This window comes from Notolepis coatsorum, assembly GCF_963971535.1.
Source record: "Notolepis coatsorum genome assembly, chromosome: 8".
Classification (NCBI taxonomy): Eukaryota; Metazoa; Chordata; class Actinopteri; order Aulopiformes; family Paralepididae; genus Notolepis; species Notolepis coatsorum.
Window position 1 is genome coordinate 58,958,794 of NC_140172.1, and position 17,737 is coordinate 58,976,530.

Below are 17,737 nucleotides of genomic sequence, written 5' to 3' on the forward strand. Positions count from 1 at the left end.
CATGGGTATCTTAGTCGTGTAGTGTATCTTGTAGACCAGGCCCATTGCAAGTTGCTGTACTCTGTCTTCTACTCTAAGCCATCCTAGGTAGTCAAAGTGGGCAGGGTGGGTGGGTTCTAGGAGTACGGTCAAGTAGTAGTCTGACCAGTTTGTTTTGTAATCTTGTTTTTAGCGCCTTTGAGGTACTTTGGTACCATGAGGTGCAAGCAGTGTTGCGATGCTCATATCAACACTGGCTGCACGCACGCTAATGACGCCACGTGCACATGCGCTCCCAGGCGTGTGCGCACGCTCCCGCGCATGCGCATAAATGTTCCCTCGCATAAGGACAGACTAAAAACAATGCCTAATTGCCTCTACAAATGGAATGTAACACCTGACGACCGGCGATATTGATATGCAAAGTAGCCAGGTGGGTGTGTACTGCGAGTTGGCGCATCAGTCGAGTGCAGCGCATTCCTGTGTGCACGTGCGTGCACATCCGTGCGTGTGCGTGCACGCGCTTCTGCTCACAAAACTTTGGTTGCACAGAGTGCAATCTCGTCCCATGAGCAACGCATCACTGGGTGCAAGCATAGTCGTAGTACCCTTGAATGAGTGCTCCTGCCAGAGTCTTCAGGGTATTCTTGTTTACCAGAGAGGAAATCCGGTACAAGAATCTAGTTCGTTGGTTGACTTTTTTTTATTACATTGGATGCCATTTAGTCACAGGAAAGATTTGCCTCTAGGATGGAACCTAGGTATGTAATTTCATCTTTCCTTGTGACAATATTGTCACCCACTGTAACTGAGAAGCCATCGGTTTTGCTGAGTTTGTTATTTGATCCGAAGAGAATGGACTCTGTTTTACCCAGGTGTAATGATAGTTTGTTATCACCATTTCCAGTTTGAAGTCGTCTTTGCGGACCCCTAGGTTTTTGTAGTACGCTCAGTGGCGTAACTCTCTCTCAATGTGTGCGGGGGACAGATTTGGGGGCGTGGCGAGTGACGTCGATGGGGGGGGGGTTAGGGCACCCCCCCCCCCCCCCCCCCTCTACCTAGAGTTTATTTTTTTTATTTTTATTTTTTTAAATACCAGGGGTGCAATACCGCATTTTCCCAGGCGGTGGCGCCATTTCTCCATGTAAACGACACACTGAGCTCATACAGAAACAAGTATTGTTGTGACAAATAATAAACAAATTTGAAAGGTTTATGGTGAAAGAACATTTATTATATGGTGCTTCAATTAGCAATTATGAACACAGTAATACAAGATATGCATGATAAAAAAAAAGACATGCTAAGTTCCTGAGAAACACTACTATACAATATACAATTTTAGCTCTTAATGTATCTATCACCTTTATCTATCACCAATCACTTTTAATCAAATTTAATTACAGGTACAAAACGTTAACATAAATCACTCTTATGCACTGGTACATAAGTTATATAACAAACCTGTTTAATAAAACTCTTAACCCTTATGGTCATGCCTGCATCGATTGTGCAATAATCCAATACTAAAATACCTGAGAGGGCACTGGTTCCTATGTAGACTACTATACAATTTTAACTCTGTCATTATTATACTTAATGTATCTAAACTATATTATACAAGAGCCACATCTGTTCTTTCCTTAAAGTGACTTTTTATATACCTCATTCCTTTAAAGTGACTTCTCCATTATTTAAATTGACATTTTCACATTTAAACTCATCCAATGCTTCCAGAGACATGTTGTCTCCGATCATGGGCATAGATGAATTCCTCACAGAGTTCTCTCATGTCAAAGGCATCAACTCTTTCTTGATGTATATGACAAACTGCCACACTGTTCAACCTTTTCTGCTTCATGGAGTTGCGAAGCCAGGTCTTCAACCTCCGGAGTCCGCTGAAACTCCTCTCAGCTTCAGCAGAGGATGTGGGAACAACCAGCAATAGCCTCACAAGGACTAGGCGACACCGTAGCAAAACTTAGTTTGCTTTGAAGAAGTAGCTTTCTCCTCTTGGGCGACGTATTTTAACACACACCTTGGGCGACGTATTTTAACACACACCTCGGCTGACGACCCGAGCTATTATTATGCAAAGACAAGTACTTTAGCGAGTCGTGCAGGGCAAGAATGCGACCCCCATCTACTGCTCTTTGCATAATAATAGGACAGGTAGTCAGACTCAGCTCTTTGGACGATAAAATGTGGGAGGTACAATAACTGCATTCTGAAAACATGCGGGGGACACTTTCCGATGTCCCCGGCGTCAGTTACGCCCCTGAGTACGCTACTATGTGTTCTACCCCATAATGCCCTGAGTGGGAGGGTAGTTTGTTTACCAGTGTTGTGGCTATGTTTGTGAAGAAAATGTGATATCCCCAGTTCAAACGGTAGGCGATACTGCCACCTGGCGGGATTCGATCGTCATTGCCATTTGAACGTAGGCAGCTGTGCCACGGAGACACAGGCAGCTCCGAGCGAGTGTTTAGAATGGGGATCAAAGGAAAAATATCAAAGGATCTAAAAACGAGAAAACTCGTTTTTTGGTGTTCAAGCGTTGGCAACGAAACAAGAGTATACTCGTTTTTGGCGTCCAATGAGTTAAGAGGTTAGCTTTATACTTCTAGCACATGCATGAGCCTGGTCTCTTTTGAAAGATAACATTCTGATGTTACTAATGAAAAAAGTAAAATCACTTTTAGTGCTAATGAAATAGAGTAACAGAGGTCTGAACTTGAGTTGAACTTGAGTACTCACATTTTTCTGTAGTGGTTGCAAGATTCCATATTCCAATATTACAGCATAGCTGCAAAATAGTGCTGTTCCATAGCCTGAAGTTTTATGTAGTACAGGTCCAAATTGTATAAAAATCCGATCAGAAATGAGTCTTTGAGAGACGTTTTAGTAAAACAGATGCCAAAAGAAAGCTTTCCAAAATCCATTTCCTCATCCACCACCGTGCATTCTGAAGTCTGATTCACTTCTTGTTTTTGCTTGTCAACTTTCACCCATTTCCTATATTTGCACCGCCCACATGGGGTATCGTTGGAAGCATACACTTGTTGGCTACAACACTGACCAATAATTTTCGCCATCAGCAGTGATTGGTCAGTTCTGGAGCGTATACAGTCCGGGTGGTCATCTGACGTGCTGAGAGTAAAAAGACGCTCGCCTGACACATCCGTCATGCAACTCGAGAACCGAGGCACAGAAATTGGTCGAGTGAGGTGGCAACAAATAGATCTTTCGAGCGGTATAGTATATGTTTGGCGAAAAAAATGCAGTGCAGAGCCGGTAGATGGTCGCAAAGTGCCGTGACTTGCGTGCGTTCCGCGCACAGGCATGACGGCCCATCACCGGGCCCCCACCTGTTAAGAGGTTTAATTAACAATCTTGATTCCTGAGCCTATTTTATTCAAAAGGAAGATATTGATTTAAATATGTATATAGCCGGGGAGCTCCAGTAGCTCACCATGTACCTCGACGCGAAAGCGTCGGGGAATACCGTGCTGCGTCACGGATCTGGTTGACTCCGAGTTCGATTCCCAGACCCGCCGTAATTTGCTGAATGTCTTCCCCTGTTCTCCCTCCCGTTTCACCCTACATCTGTCGGTCATGCTTGACCAGATAAAAAATGAAGTTTAAAAAAATATATAGCCTATTTGTTATAATAATTTAATCATGGCACAAGCACTGATGCTGGCACAAGCACTACCATAGCGTGGAGTGGAGAGATAACACACAATACATATAATAATTAATAGAGATATACTAAAAAGCTATTAATAATTTTTGGCCGGTAAAAAATCTCTGGCTGGTCGTTTTTTTTAAAAAGGTTAAAAGGTTTCCCTCCCGTTTTTCAGCATTTAGCTACATGCATGGATACAAGTTATGCCTTTATTATATATCTTATGCGCAGTGCCAGACAGCCTTTATGCGACGGAGAGATACACTTAACATTTTGATGGAGAGAAGATTATCTCCCGATTCAGATATAATTCAACACAAACGGTTCCAAAGATAATGTTTCTCTGCATATATTCACACCGCCAACAACGCCAACGTTGTCTCGGAATGGATTTTGTAGCGGTAATTTCTGAGCGTCTCAGACACTTGAGATTGTTTACTTAGTACTTAGCCACTCCCCTCAGACAGAACTGTAGTTCTTTACACAGCGTGGGAAATAATACAGCCGCACTATCTAACAATAATTAACACATTTACAAGTCGTATTAAGTTTTGCAAATAAGGAGACAGATGGAACATTTCAAAGCACTCAAAATTGCCAATATCTCTGAAAAATCATGAGCTCCTACTATGTTTCTGTCGCCCGACGGTTGAGTGTCGGAAACGTAGATCTACGTTTTTCTCACGGTATTTCTTTTATTCGCTATTGCCATTCATAATTCAGCGGGGCACCTTGTGCATGCTGTACTGAATGTGTCTGAGCTGGCAGACGGACTTATACCGCCCTCTAACGCCTTCGGCCGCTATTGCACTCCATTAGAAACTATGTAGTTTCTTTTCTCTACCGAGCTGCGGCGTGGGGGCAGGTCCTAAACACTCCGGCAAAACATGCGCTTGTAGGGATGGCTTGGACAACTGACCCCGCCTGCCCGTTCATGTGCAATGCCCAATAACATCGGAGACAGGATCACTGTGGATAACGATCAGATAATTGGATTATTTTTTTTTGCATTACATCAGAGACCAGGTAAGGACTCTATATATCCAATCTTGCGTTGACCTGATATTTCTTTCTCCCGCGATTGAAGCTGTCTGTGTGTGCTGTGTGTGGCTGTTTACCGTTGGGTGCAGGAGGGGGGTGAGCGCCACGCTCCAGGGCCCATTTCATGCGTGCACGAGGAGACATAATAATGATAATCTAGCGTTGATTTCAGGAAGATTCGATAATCAGGCGAAAAATTACAACGTGATAAGTGGATTCCACTAAAACGCTATTTTCCCGTCTTTTTCCTGGAATTACTCAGAAGCACCCAAACTATATTCATATTCAAAACGGAAATGTACGGATGAAAAAATTATCTGTTTTTTGCACGTTGACTGGAAGCAACTCACTGACAATCGACTGTGTTATTAGACCCATAGCTATAATATAAAATATAGGTTTAGCTCTACAAACAAGGTGAGCGTTTACATGGGGTTAATGGACGGCAAGGCGAGATGCACTTCCTGGAAGGGGCATGGCACCCAATGTGTTAACAACCCGACCTAGTCTGTGCCGGGTCACATTTGACCAATTCATCTTGGTCGTGTGCATACAGAGTCTTGAGAGGTGAAAATGGAAAATGTATCTTTTTACATTCTCATAACTAGTGATGCACCGATGTGAAAATTGTGGCCAATACCGATAACCGATATTAACTCATTCAGAGCCACGCCCATATGACCAAATTAGGCTGTTCGTGCCAGCGCGTTAGTCAATGGGAGGACGGGGAAATTTGCGAACGCTTAAACTATATCTTAAATTATGGCTATGGGTCTAATACACCAGTCGCTTATCAATGACTTGCTTGCAGTCAACATGTATGAAACGGATTGTTTTTTTCATTGGTACAGTACATTTCCGTTTGATACCGTTTTGAATATGAGTATAGTTTGAGATTTTGAGTAATTCCAGAGAAATCCGCGATAATAGCTCTTTAGTGGAATACACAAAACACGTTGTAATTTTTCGGCTGATTTATGAATAGTTTTCAAATAAACGCTAGATTATCGATAGTATATGTGTCCTTATGCACGCTAGAGAAGCGGGCTGAAAATCGATTATCCATGACTTGGTCAGCACTAACGTCACGCACACCGATGGCGGAGAAAAAAAAACATCTGATTACCTCACATCAGATGTTCTGCAAAAAGATTAATCCAATTAAAATCGCGTTTATTGATCCAACGTTATAGTCCAAAACACATCATCGACCCTGCTCCCAGCCTCGCCAGTGAATGTGGTAACACGATACTGCTTGCCCGAGAAGGGAAACCCCGGACCGGAGTTTTTTTCCTGATGCAGTCCCATCCAATCCAATCCAATGATGTGCAATACCATCCGGGAGACGATAGGTGGCGGTATTTGCCCTTTGCGAGCTCAGACCCATTCCCAATGATAACGTCAGGCTGGATGGATGAAAAATTTATGGATATCGCTAATAAAAGAAATAACGAGCAAAACCAGAGAAAACTCGTGATTGGCATGCAACGCATGGCGAGTTAACCCGACTAATCTCGTGGTTGGCACTGAATGGGTTAATATTGCTGTTCTGTCGTTATCTCTGTATAGAAAACAAAGAGCTATTTTCCAAAACGCAAACAATTTAAGACCAAAACATCTGCCCTAATTTGACATTGAAACGATACCGCTGTGTAAAAAAATTACCATATCAGCCGATATTATATCAGCAGCCGATATATCGTGCACCACTACTCATAACCCATACATTTAAATATAATTACATTTTAGCCAATACTGTTTGCAAACATTACAAATGTAAACAAAACATTCACAGATCCTTTTTACAGCTTTTCATGACTGATCTGATGGTGCTCTTCATCTGTATGTAGTTTGTGTGCCTTGACCCGCCAAGGCACCATAATGCCTGCTTGTTTGACAATAATAAAATAATGTACCAAAGGGACTTACCGGTAATGTGATGTATATAAGTCAGAGCAAAGCGCTGGTGATTCACACATTGTACAGTGTCTATATAAAGATAAAAGTCTAGGGTGGAATTTCCCCAAGGAGATATCTTATTGTGATCATGAAAATGGAGATTGGGGGTACTTTTTGAGGCGTGTTCTACCTCCTCAAGGCGGCGGCGCTGCTCCTTCTGCTCCTCGATGCGTTTCTGACGGTCATGTAACAGCTGCCTCTTGTGCTCCTCAGGGTCCCGGCACTGAGCGGCGAGCTGAGCCTGCTGCCTCTTCAGAGCCTCGGAGCGCTCCTTGTTCTCCTGCTGCAGACGCAGGAAGTCCCGCCTGAGCGTGGACTCGCCGGGCACATTGAGGATGGAACTGACGGTTGAAGAAGATGGAGGAGAGGTAGGGGTAACGAGAGAGTCAGTCGTTACCAGAAACACTTGACCACTTTACTAATGTATTTAGCTAGTAATCTACTGTGCCTATACGGAGGTGTAGTGGTTACGTCATTGCCGTTTCGGGCCGGTCCACCTCGCTTGAAATCGCAACGTATTTCCCCATTGCCCATTTCTAAATCGTCTCGTTTAAAACAAATAAAGCATGAACATTTGCATGGTGTACCTTTCTGTGCGTATTCATCCTCAATCTATAGCTCAACATGAAAATATTCGCAAATTAATCGTAAAATAATTACGACGAATTTTATTTCAACCAAAAATGCTTAAAAAATTATGTCAGTGATAGAAGGGAACTCATTTTGTGCAAAAATGGAAAGCTTTCCAATGTTCATGAGGCAGAATTGTTACAATAGCCAATAATCAATTTTCCCAATGATAAATCCCTATATGTGCCCAGGTATGGACTTCAGGGTCATGTTGAGGGATCTTCATTTTTTTTTTTTTTTTTTTTTTTATTATTGCAAAACAAAACTTATTAAAAATCAGTACTCAACACACAATGTATAATGAAACTTTCAGTAAAGGTGGTTAAAATATATGCAAGTACAGAAACAGGATAAAACAAAAATAGTCAATAATAACATTTTAACCGTATACCGTGTATATCCAGCGAAGTTACAATTATATAAATGTTAGTATATAATATACCCCGAATACCTATTTTCTAAAACCCTACACACATATGCTCCAGCTCAAATCCCCCCCTCCCGGACCCCCTCTTGGATAGTACCTCTATTATCCCTCACTCCTAACCAGACATCACCATTATAGGCTAGCTTTTATTCTCTCCACCACTTCTAACCACATTAACATTTTGGATTCATTGAGCCCTAGAATTCTTGCTGTTGATATTTCTTGATATATCACATCAAGATATGTAAGAAACCACACTTTCCGGCACATTTTTTCCGGTTGAAACCAACGTGATGCAATCAGTTTTTTAGCTACTGTGATACCCGATAAAACCAATCTTTTTAGTTGTGGGTTCACTGCAAACTCAAAAACATCATTCAATAGCAATACCGCGGGGTGTACAGGTATATTCCAAAATACGAGTATTGATAATTGTTGGGACACATCTTCCCAGAATGCCTTAACTGGTGGGCAGTCCCAATACATGTGCATAAATGTTCCTTCGTCCCCATTTGTACATTGGGAGCATTTGGAGTTTTGTATAAGCCCCATTTTGCACAGCCTTATAGGAGTCAAGTATGTCCTGTGAATATAGTTCAGATTGATTTGTTGATGATCCGGGTTCCTTGATGTAAGTCGGACATTTGCCCAGGCTCCTTGCCAATCAAAGTCATTTTCCAGGTCTGGTATATCCCTCCTCCAGACATTGTCTAGTTGAAGGGTTTCGTACGAGGACGTTAGTAATTGTGAATAAAAACCTGATACAAAACCTCCCAATGTATTTCTGTCATAGAAAAATTTGTGGTATCTGTGGTGTTCAATTGGTATGTGTAATGGAACACCGTGAGATCTCATACAAAGTTTTAACTGTATGTAAAAAAGCCATGTGGACTCGGTGAGGTTAAACTTTATGCATATTTCGACATAACTACAGAGGCCCTTGTTATTAAAAATATCCCCTAATGAGTGTATGCCTCTTTCTTCCCATACAGGGAATCTTATAGGTCGTTTTCCCATTAAGAGAGCATTGTTATTGAATATGGGAGTGTGATTATGCCATACTTGATTGTTAGGAAATTTCCTTTGAGTTTCCCGCCATGTCCTGATTGCATGGGTTATTATTGGGCCAAATTCTCGCTCACAATGCTTGATTGAAAGTTTAGTGTATGCTATGTCTTTCAATCTCTGTGGGGCTACTATGTTTTCTTCTAATTCTCTCCAAGATACCAAAGCCTCGGGGTCAAACCATATCTTCTTCAATGGTCTTAATGTGAAGGCATTAAAATATTGTAAAAAATCTGGGACTGCCATGCCACCGTCTGCTTTACTTCTCTGTGCGGTGGATCTTTTTATGCGAGGTGGTTTGTTATTCCAAATAAATTTGTATGTGGAGGTTTGTAATCTTTTCCAGTAGCCCTCTGGAGGAGGTAACGGAAGCATTGAGCTGAAGAAATTGATTCTTGGTAATACATCCATCTTAACTATTGATACCCTTTTTTTTTTTTTTTTACATATTATGAAAGTACAGATTCATACCTTCAAAATAAGCCATCACTTGAACATTTTGGTGGGATACTTTGCAAGCTACTTCCTATGATTCATGGTGATATCACAAAACGCATTCAGAGATAATAGCCTTCAAGAGACGAGCAGGCTATTCGGTGACAATAGTGAAACAACTACAACACTACCCAGAATTCATTGTAATCCATGGCCCCCCTCTCTCTAGGGCAATTAACACCTGGCAGCTTTCCAGTCTGAGGCCCTTTGTTATTACAATGAGTCTGGTGATAGGCGGTTAGGTGGCCGAGCGGAGATTGCGTTCGTCACCAGCCCCGGAGCTGAGCTGGATTTGCCTGTTCGAATCCAGCTCACAGCTCCGGGGTTGTCACCAGCTTGGCTGGCCGTCTGCACTGATACAATTGGCTGTATCAGAGGGTGGGAGAAGCTGGCGGGGTGGGTCCGGGTCGTTGTAAACAGCGACTCCTACAGTTCGGTCGGGGCGCCTGCTAAGCGCGGATTGGACGTGAGGGGGATAGTGTGGTCCTCCCACACGCTACGCCCTCTCAAGGAGAATCCGCGCTGCCAGGTGAAAAGAAGCGGTGATTGGCTGGACGTGTGTCGGAGGAAGCACGTGGTAGCCTCCACTCTCCCAGATGATCTGACTGTGGGGGGTAAGTGCGCAGCGACCAGGAAGGGACTGGGAATTGGCATACGACTAACATTGGGATGGGAGAAAATCGGAGGAAAATGGAGGAAAAAAAAAAAAAAAAAAAAAAAAAACAATGAGTCTGGTGACTGCAAACACAACACCCAGAGGAAAAAGGAAAAGTCATGATAGTTTATAAAAAAATTTGTGTGGTAGTGAAAGGTTAACCTTCTGTAGTGTGGTAGTGAAAGGTTAACCTTCAGTAGTGTGGTAGTGAAAGGGTTAACCTTCTGTAGTGTGGTAGTGAAAGGTTAACCTTCTGTAGTGTGGTAGTGAAAGGGTTAACCTTCTGTAGTGTGGTAGTGAAAGGTTAACCTTCTGTAGTGTGGTAGTGAAAGGGTTAACCTTCTGTAGTGTGGTAGTGAAAGGTTAACCTTCTGTAGTGTGGTAGTGAAAGGTTAACCTTCTGTAGTGTGGTAGTGAAAGGGTTAACCTTCTGTAGTGTGGTAGTGAAAGGTTAACCTTCTGTAGTGTGGTAGTGAAAGGGTTAACCTTCTGTAGTGTGGTAGTGAAAGGTTAACCTTCTGTAGTGTGGTAGTGAAAGGGTTAACCTTCTGTAGTGTGGTAGTGAAAGGTTAACCTTCTGTAGTGTGGTAGTGAAAGGGTTAACCTTCTGTAGTGTGGTAGTGAAAGGTTAACCTTCTGTAGTGTGGTAGTGAAAGGTTAACCTTCTGTAGTGTGGTAGTGAAAGGGTTAACCTTCTGTAGTGTGGTAGTGAAAGGTTAACCTTCAGTAGTGTGGTAGTGAAAGGTTAACCTTCAGTAGTGTGGTAGTGAAAGGGTTAACCTTCTGTAGTGTGGTAGTGAAAGGTTAACCTTCTGTAGTGTGGTAGTGAAAGGATTAACAGTAATAGCATAATCTATGCTTTTTTCATCGAGAAAAAACGGATAGTTTTTTTTACCATATTTATACACATTTCCGCTGCCACATTACAAATTATGAAATCTCGACGAAATACCTCTGAATAAGAATTAATTTTTTTTTTAAAGATTCGATGACTAATTCGGCCAGAAACGGCTTTGAGGCGAAGCGTTACTAAGCGCTTCTGTAGTGTGGTAGTGAAAGGGTTAACCTTCTGTAGTGTGGTAGTGAAAGGTTAACCTTCAGTAGTGTGGTAGTGAAAGGTTAACCTTCTGTAGTGTGGTAGTGAAAGGTTAACCTTCTGTAGTGTGGTAGTGAAAGGATTAACAGTAATAGCATAATCTATGCTTTTTTCATCGAGAAAAAACGGATAAATAGTTTTTTTTACCATATTTCTACACATTTCCGCTGCCACATTACAAATTATGAAATCTCGACGAAATACATCTGAATAAGAATTAAAAAAAAATTAAAGATTCGATGACTAATTCGGCCAGAAACGGCTTTGAGGCTTTACTAAGCGCTTCTGTAGTGTGGCAGTGAAAGGGTTAACGAGCGCCTCATCTCCCCTGCCTCGCGCTGCACACCAAGCACCAAGCAGCACCAGCAGCCGCGCGATTGTACATTTGTAACGTCAACACAGCCCAGCTTTCAACAGTGTTATTTAGATGTATTTAGCCATTAGGTTGGAAAAAATGCACCCTAACGAAATTTGTTCGCTCATAAAATTCTAACTGTGTTTTAATGGTTTTTAATTAAGTTAAAACACGTGTTTTATAATGGCGTCAAGGCCTCTTTTTTTAATCTTTTCTTTTTAGACACTGCGTTACGTTGCTTATAACTTATAACATTAAGATAGTGTATTAACATTGTTATTCTCTCTCTGAGAAAGGAGAGCTAAATAATGTGTCTGTGTGTTAACACCTCTTAAGTACGAGTACTTGCTACCCGGACAGGCCGCACAGCCCGCGCGTGTAGTTTTTCTCCTCACTTGAGAGAAAATTTGTGGAACTATTATAACAATAATTACCTCATTTACAAGTTGTATTTAAGTTTGCAAATAAGGGCAAATAAGGGAACACATTAATGACAATTCAAATATGTAAAAAAAATCAAGATTTGGATTTTTGGGATTTTCTGAACAGCAAGAAATTTTCTTCATTTCAGAGCACCTCCCCCTTGCGAATCAAATCTGGTTTGGTCACGTCGAGTCACGTATGAGTGGACCTCACAGGCAGTCCAAAGTGACATCAGACTACACCTCCCTATACTAGTATACTACTACCTACTATGCTATTGCTAATATGTCTATACTACTATGCACTCAAGAGTGTAGCACTCAAGTTAAACACTGTTTGACAAACAATATCACTTACTTGCCAGAGTTGTACCCTTCCTTCTGACTTGTATAGAACTTTTAAGTTGCTTTGGATAAAAGAGTCAGCTAAATGACTAAATGTAAATGTATTGGGACGGGATGACGGCAACGAAAAGGTCAATTACCTTGACTCCCTCTCGTCTCCGCGATTCTCGTCCTCCTCGTCGCTGCCGCTGTACTCATACTCTGTCTCTTCTGGGGGGAGGAGACACAGAAAGGAACATCAAGAATCACAGACTGTGTACATGTCATCGTGACATGCTATCCTGCCTCCCTTACTTCATCAATATCCACACCTTTTTTCACTGTATGCCCTGGTATGTATGTGACAAATAAACCTTGATTCTTGATTCACCTATACCCTGAAATATAGAGATATAGCCCTGTTCATGCCCAAATAGGGACACCCGTTTCATTTAGTTTTATATGATTTCAATGGCATATTACGTTTATTTCCACAACTATATATTTTTTATTTTATTATTACAACATGATTACCAACAAAGACTAAATTAACACGTTGGTTATCTGTAGGGCTGTACCGAATAGTTTGACGCTTCGAAGCTTCATTCATAACGTTGACATTCGAATTCTAAATCAACATTAACTAGGGATGTCCGATATTATCGGCATTAAAATGTGATATCGGAAAATATCGGTATCGGTTTTTACATTTCTATGACCTTTATTTATCCAGGCAAGCAAGTAATAACAAATTCTGATTTATTTATTGTCAAAAGTGGTCAAGGGGGGGGGGGGGGGAGGAACCCTGCATATATCGGTATCGGAAATTAAGAGTTGGACAATATCGGTATATCGGTATCTGTAAAAAAGCCAATATCGAGCATCCCTAACATTAACATTTATTTTAAATTAACAACATTTAAAAAGAAATTATGCGTCTATTCATTCTGTTTAAACCAATGGGGTTTTTCTTCACAGTTGCAGATAAAGATTAGGCTACACTAATATTATAGTATATGACTAGTGATACAAATTTAAATAAAACATTTATCATAAATGATGTAACCTATCTGCATCTGCTTGGTGCTCGATCAAGACGTCACCATCACTTTCGTACCAACCATGCCCTTATTGGATTATTTATGTTGACGAAACCGACAAGTTATATTCATTAACTCTTTCTCTGCCACGCTGGGAATGGGATATGGCTATGTGCTGCCACGCATTAAACCAATGGAGTCGCTCACCTTGTTTGCAGGGCTATGAAAACAAGGCACAATCAAGCTGAAATTGATGTTAAATTGCTCTTACCTGTGGCCGGTGGGATTCCAAAAAGAATATTCCAATTATTTGATTGCCATCTGGTAGATCGTATGTCCATTTGGCCCACGACATAACCCACCACAGAATAATGAATCGGGGGTCCCGAAAACTATTCAATGCGATCGGGTGAAGGCCTTGATCCAGGTTACTAGAAAAGTCCGTCCGGAGGAATTACATCGACGCACAGCCCCATACAAGGGCTTATGTGCCACTAGGCACGAAGTGGATAGGTAACAGGTAACAGCTCCATACACAGAGCCTCAAAGGGAGTGCAACATCGGCAGCATACCACCAGACGGCGGTATTGGACTTTTGCAATCTCAGACTCATTCCCTATGGTAACACTAGCCTTCCTGGATGCGTGTATCGCTTCCGCAACGGAATTCGGTTTCCGGGTTCCCCTGATTGGCCGCGACGGCCACGTGACGCACGTCGCTATCCGCCCCTCTGCCTCTGCCTGTGTGTTGACGCGCGCGCGGCATGGACTTCACTGCCGCTTTCCCACTTCAACGCCAGAGCGATAGTCATCTTGAGTCAAGAATCACTTTTCCCACTTCAATGACAGAGCTGCTGTTTAATGCTATTGTCGCTTTCACATAGTCATCTTGAGTCAAGAATCACTTTTCCCACTTCAATGACAGAGCTCGCTTGTTTAATAATATTGTCGCGCCATCTTCTGAGTGCAGAAACGCTGCTGTAGTTAAAGACGGTAGAGGTTGGCATCAGTGTAAGTTAGTGTTGTGTTCATTCATAGTTAAAGACAGTAGAGGTACACCTTACTGTAAATTGTACCTCATCCCATTTCTGCTTTGCACTATAGCGTATTGTATATTAGTACATTGCATAGTATATTGTATATTGTATATTGTATGGTAACAGTCTCTGGAGCGCGCCAGTAAGAAGCATTTGCACTGCAACTCGTACACCTTACTGTAAATTGTACCTCATCCCATTTCTGCTTTGCACTATAGCGTATTGTATATTAGTACATTGCATGGTAACAGTCTCTGGAGCGCGCCAGTAAGAAGCATTTGCACTGCAACTCGTACACCTTACTGTAAATTGTACCTCATCCCATTTCTGCTTTGCACTATAGCGTATTGTATATTAGTACATTGCATAGTATATTGTATGGTAACTCAGTTACTTCTATTCTGCATCGAACATTGTACATATGTCTATACTGAACACTGTGACCTCTATTTTTACTTCTATTTTACATGCTATACTATTTTATTTCATACTTATCTTGTCTAGCACAGTCTCTAACAGTAAGAGTAAGAAGCATTTTGGATAAAAGTATTCTGTACTTCTGTATGACAACAATGTATGCCTTTCAAATGTTAAATGATAAATGATTAAATGATACACTGAAATATACGCTCTCTCATCCTGCTTTACACAACGCGACAATATTATTAAACAAGAAGCGACAATAGCATTAAACAGCAGCGTTTCTGCACTCAGAAGATGGCGCGACAATATTATTAAACAAGCGAGCTCCGTCATTGAAGTGTGAAAAGTGATTCTTGACTCAAGATGACTATGTGAAAAGCGACAATAGCATTAAACAGCAGCTCTGTCATTGAAGTGGGAAAAGTGATTCTTGACTCAAGATGACTATCGCTCTGGCGTTGAAGTGGGAAAGCGGCGCTTTCGTCAACACACAGGCAGCGGCAGAGGGGCGGATAGCGGCGTGCGTCACGTGGCCGTCGCGGCCAATCAGGGGAACCCGGAAACCGAATTCCGTTGCGGAAGCGATACACGCTTCCTGGATGGATTATAAATGGAAATAGAGAATAATAAAAAAATAACGATCAAATAACGAGTATACTCGTCGTTGGCAGTGAATGAGTTAAAGAAAGTTGATTTAATAAAAAAATTAAAAAGATTAATTGAATCAGATGAATCACTTTATTCAAATTGAGGATTTAGTTCCGAGTATAAAAAAAATTAAATGTGGGGCGCCCTTGTGGCGCACCGCATAGTGCCTTGCACACCCACGTGGCCGTCCCGGGTTCGCCTCCCGCTCCCGGGGGATAATTTGTCGCATGTCTTGCCCACTTCTTCTCCCGTTCACCCTCTCCTCCTCTGTCGGTCATGTCTGACCATGAAAAAAGCTGGAAAAACGCTAATTAAAAAAGAATTATAATAAATAAAATGTATTATTAAAATATTAGGGGTGTAGGTACACGTATCCGTACCGAACCGTTTCAGTGTGTACCGTACAGAACGGCTGTGTAGTGTACCGAACAAAACGGTACAATCTAATATAATAATAATTATTATTATTTTTTTACAAGTCGATTATTAATTTCAATATAGAATATTCGTTGACAGCCCTACAAGTACAATTAGTTACTGCACACTACATCACCCCTGAGTGGAACATGAAAAGCCAAACTTTCCCCCACTACCGAAAACCCATACCGAACCTTGACTTCAAAACCGAGGTACGTACCGTACCGTGGTTTTTGTGTACCGTTACACCCCTATAAAATATGACGACAGACATGGTCGAAGCTTCATTCGAAAACGTCAATAGAAGCTTCGAATGTAAAAAAATTACATTCGGTACAGGCCTAGTTATCTGCAAAAATCCCTACGCCAAAATCAAAATCTGCCCACACAAACCAGGCCCTCTTAACACTTTCAATGCCAACGACGATATATCTAGTTTGTTCATGTCGACCGTTCATTGCCAACGACGAGAGATCGTTTGTAGCGATTTGAATTCATATTTCATCAATCTAGTCTCACGTTAGTGCTGCAAACTCTCTGAGCTTCATTGGGAAAATACCGCCCCCTATCGTCTCTCCCTGTGGTACTGCACCCCTTTGGAATGGATTGAATGAAACACATGGTGAAAGAAATCCAGCTTCCTCATTTGACTTCTCAGGCAAGTCACCCGAGAGGATCGGATTCATTGCAGAGCCCCAAAACAGCGTGGAATACATATTTCCAGTACCCAGCGTTGGATCAATAAACGCGATCGATATTTGGAATGGCGATCAGGAATTGGAATAATCTTTTTGGAGAACATCTGAGGTAAGGAATCTATTTTACCAGTCTTAGGATAATCAGATATTTTTTCAGAGATATCAACGTGTGCCCTATGTGTGTGTGTGTGTGTGCGTGTGTGTGCTGATCAGGAAATGAGAATAGATTTTTCAGCTCGCTTCTATAGCGAGCATAAGTACACATATACTATCGATAATCTAGCGTTTATTTGAAAACGATTCATAAATAGGGAGAAAAATGACAACGTTTGTGTATTCCAGAATATTCCAGTAAAGGGCGATTATCACAGAATCTTTATATTTTCCTGAAACTTAAAAAAAACGATTTTTTTTCAAAATGGTATAAACGGAAATGAACAGATTAAAAAACAATCCGTTTCGACAATGTTGACTGCAAACAAGTCATTGATAAGCGACGGCCAGATTAGACACATAGCCATAATTTAAGACATAGTTTATGCGTTTGCAAATAATGAGAGCTCCATCATTGAAGTGGGTGGTGGCACGGAAGCACTAAATCGTGCACCGAGCTCCGGCATGGAAAGTGTTAACGGATACAAGATACTTCATCATTACCACGCAGCAGTGTTGGTGGTAATTGTTTCAGCATGGTGTGGTAGCTCAGCTGCAGCGCTCACCTTTTTCGCCCCTTTTCTTGCGCGTGCGGTCGATGTGGTCTTTGAGTTGGATCCGGACCTGCCGCTCTGTGGGTTGGTCCCTGATGAAGGAGTGCTTGAGGAGCTGCTCTGTGGACGGCCGGCTGGTGTACGTCTTGACCAGGCAGCCCTCTATGAAGTCTATGAACTTCTTGGACCTGAGAGAAGGGACAGGGTGAGGGTTGGTGAGGCAGGAGGGAGCAGAGGGAACACATAATAATAATAATACACTTTATTTGTATAGCACTTTTCATACAGAAGTTGCAGTTCAAAGTGCTTCACAACAGTAAAAAATACAGGCATAAGCGAGCATATAAAAGATAGAGAGGTAGCAAGGTAAGGTAAATCACAGTGTTTCACATTAGGATCTAGCATCCCAATAGGCCTCTCTGTTTACAGTTTCATTCAGTAATAAAAATAATAAAATATAATAGACAAGAGTAAAATAGTGCGGTTTGATTCAGTTTAAAAATAGGCTAAAAATAATAAAATAGAACGGACAGTAAAAAGTGTGATAAAATAGTTCATAGACACATGAATTTGATAGGAAGTGTATAAAAGTAGGCAGATTAAGAATAGTGCAGGTAAAGTACAATTTGTGT

The 17,737-nt window shown here is 41.6% G+C and overlaps 1 protein-coding gene across 2 annotated transcripts in view; it reads right to left on the reverse strand.

Annotated features, from left to right (window-relative positions):
• mink1 (misshapen-like kinase 1) overlaps positions 1-17,737 on the reverse strand; it is a 255,643-nt gene that overhangs the window by 122,144 nt on the left and 115,762 nt on the right. For both annotated transcript variants that reach the window (XM_084320845.1, XM_084320846.1), the window contains 3 exons: positions 17,118-17,293; positions 12,298-12,367; positions 6,798-7,008 (listed from right to left, as the gene is read on the reverse strand). In XM_084320845.1, coding sequence (XP_084176971.1) covers positions 6,798-7,008; positions 12,298-12,367; positions 17,118-17,293 — 457 coding nt within the window. The remainder of the gene's footprint in view (positions 1-6,797; positions 7,009-12,297; positions 12,368-17,117; positions 17,294-17,737) is intronic.